This window comes from Botryllus schlosseri, chromosome 2, assembly GCF_051294905.1.
Source record: "Botryllus schlosseri isolate E-star chromosome 2, Bs_hap1, whole genome shotgun sequence".
Classification (NCBI taxonomy): Eukaryota; Metazoa; Chordata; class Ascidiacea; order Stolidobranchia; family Styelidae; genus Botryllus; species Botryllus schlosseri.
In genome coordinates, this window is record NC_137237.1 from 7,685,522 (window position 1) to 7,696,595 (window position 11,074).

Consider the following 11,074-nt stretch of genomic DNA (forward strand, 5'->3'; position numbering starts at 1 on the left):
ACCACCCATAATACTATACTACTTTTACTTGTTCTTCGACCAATGATGCACCGGTATTCAGAAAAATAGAAAGAATTTATAGAATGATAATTTCAGGTTAACCCAGAAATATACTAAGGTAGCTTCCAGATTCTAGCACTGTTTGGATCAGGGTTCATTAAATACATGGCTTGAGACCAATTGCTCAACACATATACTGCATGTCGCAGGAGCTTCAATAATATCTAGCAAAGTTTATTTCATATCATTTATTTAAATATGCATGATTACCTTTCTATATCAGATTTCTGTCATTTCAAGTAAAAAATAATTATAATCTCAGGTAAATCATGTACACTGTACAGTAGGGCTGTTCAAAAATAACCTTTTTTCCTGAATCTTGCTGGTTACTTGATTAAATCGTTACGTTGCCTTAAAAAACGACGCACACCAAATTTGAATTCATTCCAACCAATATTCGCGAATTTCGTAGAGTTTGAAAATTTTGAATTTGCCTAAAAATGCCAAAAATTTTTTTTTTCAAATTTTCCTTCCAACCTTATGAAATTGTTGCGCTGTCTTCAAAAACAATGGAAAACAAATTTGACTCAATTCCAAGCAGCAGAAGCGGAGTTATTCAAGTTTTTTGATGAAAATTCTGGGATGATCCACCAATCAAGGATAATCCCAGAATTATCAAAGAAAAACTGAAATAACTCCACTTCTACGGCTTCGAATTGAGTCAAATTTGTTTTGCATCGTTTTTGAAGACAGCGCAACAATTTCATGGGGTTGGCAGAAAAATTTGAAAAAAAATTTTTTTTGCATTTTTTGGCAAATTCAAAATTTTCAAACTCTACGAAATCCGCGAATATTGGTTGGAATGAATTCAAATTTGGTGTGCGTCGTTTTTTAAGGCAACCTAACGATTTAATCAAGTAACCAGCAAGATTCAGAAAAAAAGGTTATTTTTGAACAGCCCTACTGTACAGCATGAAGGAAATATTGTTCTGAATCACTGTTCTTTTGAAAGTAGACTGTCACATAAACGTGATCAACTGAAGTGCAACAATTGTCTGTCAATAACAGACTTGGATACTTGATTATCAGATGACAAAAATTGATGTAACCTACCGTGTCAGTGCTGGTGAATTATACCCATTTGGTATTTGCCAAGTTACAAATATAAATATCCTATACCTGGCAATCTTCTGTTGTGTACACTTACACACACATGCACAGAAATTGTGTCACGCCTAACGATGTTTATTTATAGTACGGTACATTAATTAGTACAGTGGTTCCCAACCAGGGGGGGGGGGATTTTGAACTTTTTAGGAGGGAATCTGGCTTTGGCGTTGTATCGGAATATACTCTGGGTTCACATTGTATGGTGAGTAGCGTAGTGGTATAATCCACAGCTGCAACACCAATAGCTTGTGGGTTCGAGTCCGACCGAGGACAATTCCAGAATTCCTGCTTAAGTGTTTGGGGTTTATCTAGGCTCCTCCTTGCCATCTAATCCGTGTAAGCGGTGTCTCATAAAATCCTAGAATAGGGCCGTGCTATAAGTCGGCAGCTACGGTAAAAAAAAGAAGGAAATTGGAATGGTGTAAATGCCCATAGTAGTCAACACACACCATGCACACCTTAAAACAAACATACTGGGTTCACAAGGTTTTTAGATTTTATGGCAGAACTCTCAAGTAGAAACTAGTTATTTACAATTGTATGTTTCTTTGGCGGATTTTAAGCTGGGTGTATGTTCAAATGCCTTCCGTGCATATTACACCCCCTGGTAAAGTGAGGCCCCCGAGACGATTTCGTCGGGCCCGCGACAGCCCCTCGACCTAATTGCTACTAAGCAGGAAAAAGTCCAGCCGAATTCAGCGCAAGGCCGCTACCTTTTCAAGCCAACATATGAGCTAACGTGAAAAACATCAAATTCATCGACACGACTCAAGGCCATAGCAAGCGGACTTGGTGATTTGTTTTTCGTCCGCGGCTACCCGACAGGTAAAAATGAACAAGTCAAATTTAGCTGTACTTTACCAAAGTGTAGTGCGGTCCGCATTCGACATAGTTCGGACATATCTGAATATGTTTGGCGAGTAATTGCTCAGTCAACAAATGGTTGAGCGCTAAAAAGCACCTTTTTCATAGGGGGGGGGGAATTTTAGCTCAAATATCGGCCAAGGGGGCCACGAGACGAAAAAGGTTGGGAACCACTGAATTAGTACATCATCAGTTGCGGTTAGTTCTGAAATTGCACAGACTGGGCATGCATGCTTTGCAACAATACTTCACTAAAATAAGTGAAAAACTTTCACCGAATGGCAGTTAGGGCATAAAGTCACTGATGCCTCAATTAATACATATAATATCAGTCACTTATATATATTTCCTCACCTCGAACAATAAAATAACTTGACTATGGCCTCATCAAGATGTGGAACTAGCAATGGAAAGAGTTCGTCTGTTGAATAGAGGCAATAATCTTGAGCCTGTTGAGTATTAATTTTACTAGTTGCACGACAACGCTGTATAATACAATACATACATCAAACCCATTACCCATGTAATACAACACATGACCGAAAGATATTCTGGTTGCATATTCTGTTCCAGTTGCAAAATTTATCAGGTATAAGCGTATAACGTTGAACAGTTAACAGTGTCAACAGCAACAATACCACCGAAACTTTCGAGAAATGAAGGTTGTGGATGAAATTTCTCTCTACCAAAATAATCGAACTTGGTCTGCACACCTCAACACCGCATTAAAGCAATATCATAGTACAATGTCGTTATATAACTGACATTGGGCTGATTGTAAAACATCACTATAGGCCAAGATAAATTATTTTTCAGCAATGTAAGAGAGAATTGGATCCTAGGGAGCCAACCCGTAAGTCATAACCCAAACTTCATGATATTGCATGTCTGTGGCACAGATCTATACCAAATTCAGCATCCCTTGACATTGTTGTCAGATTCCAATCATGAAAGTATGACAGCAACATCCCACAATAATGCCAAATGCCATTAAATAATGCCGAATTCGGAAATATTGAAGAATACTATCATATAGTGTGTATCGGAAAGACAGCGAAGATAGGTTGCAACTCTATAGAAGATTCGCTGTTTTCTTCGCAATGGATCATGGCATTTTGTAATCAACAGCCCTGAGCGACATTTTTATATCCCTCAAGTAAGGACTTTCAGAGGTTTCAACATTTTAAGGTATTTACAATAGGATGTGCTATGAATTCTGTGTCATCAAGGGAAAATCATTCAGATGAGAAATATAACAGCCAACACTTATCATATGAGTGATGACGATAGCTCCTTTTTGTTTACATCAATGATACTGGAATTACCTATGACAGGAATGTCGAACAGACGATTTCATCCTGCCTGCAAGACATTGACTCAAGTTCACGTTCATGATAACTTGATTAGGCAGAATAGACTAGACCCGAATGGTGTCCAAGCGACAGAACACTGGTGCTTCAATCGGTATGGGTGGGGACATGCGAGCATGCGACGCGTGAGTATGTAGGTGAAAGTTAAGGTTTAGTTTTGTCACTTTTGTGATTATAAAGTGGCATTCTCAAGTGTTGCATGCTCAAAATGTCGGACAACCGTTTAAATACATAGTACGCGGGTAGCATAGCAATAAAATACGCATGGAACTGAATCACGAAATTACATGTAAATCTATGAGCCATAAAAGCCACGGTACCCAAGGACTCTTCCAGATACATTCAAGCATGTGCAATTGTACGTATCTTTAAGCAATCACATAAATTTTGCCAATGGCACACTCTAATGCAGATCTGAGGGAACTCTGACATTCCTGGGCAGAGCTTTCTAAAGGTTGTTGTCGTCGTCTGCCCCCTACTGGTAGATAGTTCGTTGTAATCGTCTACTTGTGTGATTCTCAGCCGTATTCGTACCGGGTAGCGGGCAGTGATGAGAGGATAGTGTTTTTCGATACTCCGAATCCCTCTGACAACTTTAGTCTCTGAGGAAAACTCCCTCCGACTCCGAAGAGCTCAATCCCAGACTCCGAAGAATCTCGTCAAGTATCCGAAACATCCATATCAGTAGAGTTCGGCTATTCAATAACATTGTCGAAGAATCCCAAATGTACAGCTCCGCTGAGAACAGCTATGCACTAGGATATCACTAGTTGTATCTCTGAAACAGAACGAGAGAAAAAATTAATTTAAGACTGTACGTGCAAGCATCAGGAAGGAACTAGCAAGGGTAGCACACACAGAGAACACCGTTAACTTGAAGCAGTGTAAATGAAGTTCATCTCCCTTAGGAGGTATTGCATCTAAGACCCAAAAATATCGGGGGAAAAAGTTACAAGACTCCGAAAATCTCCGAAAAAATATCTGTATTAAACTCCGACTCCGCTCCGAGTGTCACAAAATCGGCAAAACTCCGCTCCGAATCCATCACTCCGACTCCGCTCCAATGCTCATCACTGGTAGCGGGCAAACAATCGTATCACAAAATATGACGGATGGGCGCATTAGCAAATAAGTCGGCCCGGATCTTTTGAAATAAATACGGCCCACGAACTAATCTTCCCCTGATTGATAATAACGCCATAGCCTTTATAAAGGCTATGATAACACTGTCGATTATAAAACACACCAACAAGGCAAAATTTAATGTAATTCTTCACCACAGGGTGATCTAGGCCGGGTGCAACTACAGATATGTTAACACGGTAATTTTACTGAAAAAGAAATACATTTACCATAGTCGTTTAGTTCAAGTTCAAGTTTATTATTCACAAAATTTCATCATTTCAGAACATCACAAGACTACGATACAATGAAAGATAGGCAGGTGTCGAAACGACTTGGACGGGCCTAGGCGATGTAAATAGGAGGCATGCACTGCGCACTGAATGAAAGTAAAAGAAGATAATATAAAATGATAAGTGACAAAATCAGGTGGCTTGTGACGGAAGGCGAGATCGATATATCAGGTCGTGGTCCGGTACATGTTAAGGCAGGGGTTCTCAACTTCCCTCGTATAACGGGCCGCATTTTCACACTAAAAGGCGCCGCGGGCCGCAGAACATTATCACCATGTATTTGTGAACCACTATTAAATTTAGGCTACTGTAGCCTATTTACCAGTCTTATACGGGAATTTAGTACATTTTTATGCATTCTAAAGCATTAATGGAGAGCGTTCGTAAGTTTGCAGTTGCTGTTTTTTGTGAGGATATCTACAAGTGGCGCAAGTAAATCCCTTCATGGAGCGTACATTCTATTCGTTTCCATGTTGGTATATGTACCCTTCAAACCTTTCCACCAGAGAACCGAACTCGCTGTTTCAATGCGTGAGCGAGCAAGTATAAAATTACGGTGACATTTTCGTTACAGAGGTTATTATCACTTTGAGCTCTCAGTGATATGAGAAGAAGTCAGATTTTCGGGGACATTTGTGAGCAAACCAATCAAATCTTCTCCTTTCCTTCCATGGCTGGAGCCATACACCAGTAGTTACAGAAGCCAGCTTTTTCAAATTTATGTTTTTCACTGGTCCCCTTCCCACGTTTGCCACGTCAGCATTTCCTCTGGAAATATGTCTACTCTGATAAAACGCACCTGGATAATTTGCTATGCAATGTGTGTGCACTGTGTGCAGTCGATGAATTCGTCCAATGCTAGGCTAAAGTAGTCTATGCGTGGCAACGTACTATGTTTCAAAACATGCGATAAAAGATCGACTGAGATAGCTGGTACTCTTCTGGTGACTGTTGAATCAGACAACTGTAGCCTCGAATTTTGACAGGTGATGTTAGACTCGCTGCTAAATTCCGGAAACAGCGAATATTTGCCCAGTACGTTAAATTGATATTGAAGTCACACATTCTCTAGCAGACTCTTCGGTTTATCGATAATCCAAGCAATTTTGAACAATGCGTCCGTCACGTCGTCGGCAATTTTAAAAATGCCTCGAAAAATGGATTGCTGGGCTTGAAACCAAACTAACTCCTGATAAAACTATAGTGCTATCATTTCAAGCTTCTAGGCTTTGTTACAACAACTGTTCTTCCATAACAATACTGGAAGAACATAACAATACTGTACCAGTAGTAATTGCGTTCATATTGAAAGATGTCGCGGGCCGCAAAGGAATCGTCTGCGGGCCGCATGCGGCCCGCGGGCCGCGGGTTGAGAACCCCTGTGTTAAGGGCTGACTAGCATTCATTCAGAAGAAATTGCTTGTATTTCGACTTGAATGTGGACACCGGACAAGTGGACATGCTCGACGACTGTCGGATGACCGGCGACATACAGCTGTAAACGACTATGCAACTATGCATTTACTGCGTACCACCTGAAATGACCTCGCGTACATATAATATATTATATACGTTGCAAGTTTCTGTGAGAGTCTACGCTGTTGCTAGAAGTGGAAGCAAAGTCGGTGACGAAAGACATATTTTCCACGTGATTTCTAAAGAAATAGGACTGAGAGTCGCGAAAGTGCATCAATTAAGAAATAATGCTAGCTGGAAATTTCCACTGCGCTATATAAAATGTAAATTTTGGACGCGATGCTGGATATGGATCAGTGCTTCACATCGTAAACAAATCAGCCAAGAAACAGAAAAAATCCCCTCTGATACTCATCAGCGCATTCTAGTGTCAGCCTTCTGATGTTTTGTTATGTAATACAAAAAATGTCCATACAGGATCTGGACTCTGGAGAATGGGCAGTTTCTTTCGTCGATGTACGTGAGCGCGTCGTTGTAGTGTTCGATGGCGAGCAGGTTAATATTTACGCAGCTGTTCGGTTAAAATGTGTCATATACTAACATGAACAGGGTCGGTATTTACAGTCTTAATTGACTATTCACTCTGAAGGTATTCCGATAATCTTAACTTTTGATGGAAATCTGCTGGATATGGATAGTACTTTCGTTTTGTCACCATTGCATCGCAGTCCGGATGAAATCGCCCGTTTGACATGCCTATCTTAGCTCATTCAGTGTTTTAACGATCGAGAGAGTGAGAAAAAGAAATTATTATTCATCGCAAAATATAAAATTTCAGACGTAATTCATAAACTGCAAATGACGATAGATCGACCTGTCGCAGTAACGGAAAGCATCAGCTCATGAAGACTTTTGATACAAGCTGTATGATAGTAGAGGTATAGGCCTACTCATGATGTATAGGTATTAGTAATTGCAGGATGAAGATGCAGCGAATTGATCTGGTGATCATGCAGTCTCCTGCAGCCGTTAAGGCGTAATTCCATCTATATTAGGGTTACCATATTTTGAGAATCTGAAAATAGGACACTTTTTCAACATTTTCAGACTGATAATGCTGGAGTATAATCCGGGTAAAATGGTAAATATTTCTGAGGTTGTGGTTAGTTGACTAAATAAAGGCATTTTTCTGGCTCAAATGCCATAAAAGCCTTATTAAATAAGAGGACAAATTCTCAAAGAAGAAAACATTTAGGCGACCTCCGAGGACACTTTGAAAAAAGTCAAAAAAGAGGACAAATCCTCTTAAAATAGGACATATGGTAACTCTAATCTATATTATGTACATTGTGGTCACAACAGCGAATAGTTAACATGTCATAGTAAAGAGAAAAGTGCACAGGATCAGTCAAGTCATGTAAGAAAAATGAGAAATATATCTGCTCCAAGGAATATAATATTATGTTGACTAATGTACATAACGATATATTAGTTCATGATAGGAGTACTTGTAACTTTGCAAGTGTAGGTTTTTTCAACTTTGGAGGATTCAATAAGAATTGTTCCTATAATATTGGAGGGAAAGGAGTTCCTTATTATATAATAAGACCGTAATATGCGATTGTGTAGCCTACTCATTTTGTAACCGAAAGATCATGGTTAGTCTTATGTACTGATTTTATAATCTATTTTCCATGTATTTTAGAGCGTGCTATTAAATGATGAAGATATGATATTTGTTCCTGCACAACTATATCCACGTACGTACAGGTACAACTAAGGGGCCCATGAATGAAACTTAGCAGACGGCATGTTTTTGCCGGTGTTTCTTTATCTGTACTGTGCATGGATACCAAACTATGCAGTTGGAAATGTAGCAGACATCACTGGATGCAGTTTTAATTGCTCGAAAGAAGTTGAGATTGGATTCAACCGCGGCGGAACTCAAAATTTTAATTTATGTATGGAAACATGTGTTACCAAGAAAGGGAAACCATGGCCATTGCTCATTAACAGTAGTACGTGTGGTAAGACGGGCAAAACTTCGGGCAGCAAGCAAGTCTGTGCAGCAAAGAGTGTTTATGCTCATTATGTGTACCGTACACATAAGACGGATTCATCATCTGAAACCAGGGAATATCTCCTAGTTTACTGGGAGCCATGCGCTATTGCCTCAGAACACTTACAGGGTTACATGATATCATTACAAAACTATGAATTGAGTGGATATCATAGTGATTGCATTCAGATTGCATTATCACGGAACTTGACCCAAGAAGATATGGATGACGAATTTGCAGCGTTATTCTCTCAGTTTCGACTTGATTATAATACTGACTACAGAGTTACTGTGCATGGTCTGCCTTTGCAAGATGATAATATTGCGACAGACTTTATTTTCAAGTCATCGCCATGCCCTAGTTTGAACGGATTTGGCAGCTGTCACTGTGGACTGCCGTCATACCGCCCTGTACCAAACCCGAATATATCTGTGAATGGCTACTGTGTAACAGTATCAATAACGCCACTGCCATCTTGTTTTGAAATTCGTAAATATGAATTGTACATATTTCTCAATACAACAAATCAAGTCATTATGAAATTTGAACAAGATTTCATGGGTGATGAGATTTTAACTGCACGGTTTTGTCCTCTCTATCCACCTCGCAATATTCCGGAAGCCCATTTCGCTGTGAAGTATAGAGCATTAGATTTTAATCATGAACATGCTGATAGTAGAAGTGTTCGTCTGAATATTATCGACTGGATTCCAAGTCGGCCAACTCTACAGATCTCAAAATATGGCCTGAAAGTCACTTTTCATTGTGCACCCACGACATATGGAATCAACAAATATCAAGTTAGACTATTTCACAATGAATCGCAAGTCAAATTGCTCACAGTAAATGCATATTGTAGCGACCAGGGCAATTTTACAGCCCTAATAAAATCTCTTGATCCTGGAGAATACTCATCGCAAGTACGAGAATGGCGTAACTCATCGTACAATGCAGCTGCTATGTGGAGCCCATTGTCAAACACTGTTAAATCAGACAATGTAAATTCACTGGACGATGGAGGTGCTACAAACAGTGTCGCAATTCTTATTTCTGCAATAGCAGTATTCTCGGTTGTTGCCAGCCTGGTGACTGCAGTCTTGTGCTGCCGCCACAGAAATTTTTGCATAAAAGTTCAAAGGCTGCCAGAGTCTTTAAGACTCACCATTCACGCCCAGCCCGATCATACTCATATTTGTCGAACAGTGTGGGTAGTTTGGCAAACTGATTATAAGAATAGTCACGCTAGTGATGTTCATGCTGAAAATGTGCGACACTTGGCTTCATTTTTAGCGAACCAATGTGGGCTCAATATTATTCTTGATCAGTACGAAGCTACATCCGCACCGAGCTTGTCTTTGTGGTTGCAAGAAAAGCAAAAGGCAGCAGATACTGTCCTGTTCGTGTGTCCTCACCAAGCAATATCTAAATCTGATTGTTCAATCGATCAACTCATGGGAAACTTTCTGTCGGTATATAATTTGTATGAGAGTGCTTTGTTGTTTGAAAACTTGACCGTGAAGTTTGCTTCGGTGGTTTTGCCATATTCGCAGCCTGCGGTTTACAAAGAAGCGAACCTTCTGCTGCAAAGAATTCCTTCTTTCCAACTAATGGACGATATTGAAAGCCTCTATTTTTTCATACAAAGCCGTGGAAAAGCAGGCCCGTACGGTCGCTGTCACTTAGAAAACGTCAATAAGCATGACTATTCCAAAACGGCTGAAGGTGCCAAGCTGAAAGAAGGGTTTCTGAGAATGCAGCTAGTTCTGATTGATGATTCATCAGGCTTGTTACCCTCGGGCGAATCTCTTGTGATTGAAGATGTGCAAGAAAGAGATATTGTTGTTAATGACATAGCAGACCGGGAAGCAGATTTGGAATTTTCTGATAAATTCGAGCCGCTTCCTCCGCCCCCGATACAGCCCGAGGAAGATGCTGACAACACACTCTACTTGATAAATACAAGCGACTTGTTGAGCCAGCAACCGATTGATAGCGAATGTGTCGAAGCAGTTACATTCGATAGCAATTGTCCGTTGTTGCAGTCGAGTCCTGTTGGTACAACTGTTATGATTTGATTTTGTTATTTTCGCTGTATTGTCTGTTATATAATGTGTGCCACACTTTTGCGACCGTGAAAATATATGCCACGCTGTTTGTGCAATTAGTTTCTGTACCGGTACTCTGAATATTGCTCGCTTGCTAATCCCACTCTCTTGCCATTTGCGCCAAGCCGCGTTCAAAGACTTGTCTCGAAATTTTAATCATACCAAGTTGTGCAAGTCTTGCCTCATTACCTACTTCTGCTTTTTGGTACCCCGTCATGGTGTTTACATCTTTTTGACGGTACTGTTTTTTAGAATCGTTCACGTAAATAGTGGTACGTCTGAAAATGTATGTTGCAATTTGATATCAGTGTTCTTTCTATTGCTTTTTAAATTATGTGTCAGGTGTCGTTACTAGTGAAATCGCATCTCGGTTGTGCTTACTGCTTACCATCAATGAGTTGGCCATTCATGAAATTATTACCTATTGGAAGTATACTGTTATGTTGCTGTTGTTGTGGAAGGATTTTGTGCTATGTTTCTATTTGGGTGCCTGTCTGAATAAATGAATTTGATAGATGTGCTACTCGCTACTACGGTATTGGTTTACCAGAAATGACAAGACTCATTACAGTTGCCCGTGATTTATGATACAGCTTCGAATCCCATGCAGTTATTAGGCTAGTGATTTATGACACTTGAACCGCTCAACTGCAGCAGTCTTTCCAGAAATGAAA

The 11,074-nt window shown here is 40.0% G+C and overlaps 2 protein-coding genes across 6 annotated transcripts in view; one reads left to right on the forward strand and one right to left on the reverse strand.

Annotated features, from left to right (window-relative positions):
- Positions 1-3,238, reverse strand: part of LOC145433238 (signal transducer and activator of transcription 5B-like) — a 29,862-nt gene extending 26,624 nt beyond the window's left edge. Inside the window, exon 1 of one of the 5 annotated variants that reach the window (XM_080310274.1) lies at positions 2,389-3,238. The gene's annotated coding sequence lies outside the window, so the exon portion shown is untranslated. The remainder of the gene's footprint in view (positions 1-2,388) is intronic. The other 4 variants (XM_080310270.1, XM_080310276.1, XM_080310273.1 and 1 more) reach the window with 4 other exon arrangements.
- Positions 3,239-6,772: 3,534 nt separating this feature from the next.
- Positions 6,773-10,923, forward strand: LOC145455931 (uncharacterized). The gene is made up of 2 exons (XM_080333968.1): positions 6,773-6,790; positions 7,941-10,923. Exon 2 carries the CDS (start codon positions 8,046-8,048, stop codon positions 10,368-10,370), a length of 2,325 nt encoding a protein of 774 aa, XP_080190094.1. The 5' UTR covers positions 6,773-6,790; positions 7,941-8,045; the 3' UTR covers positions 10,371-10,923.
- The last annotated feature ends 151 nt before the right edge of the window (positions 10,924-11,074 follow it).

Coding starts and splice junctions, on each gene's coding strand:
- LOC145455931 (XM_080333968.1), top strand. CDS start 8,046: ATGTTTTTGCCGGTGTTTCTTTATCTGTACTGTGCATGGATACCAAAC.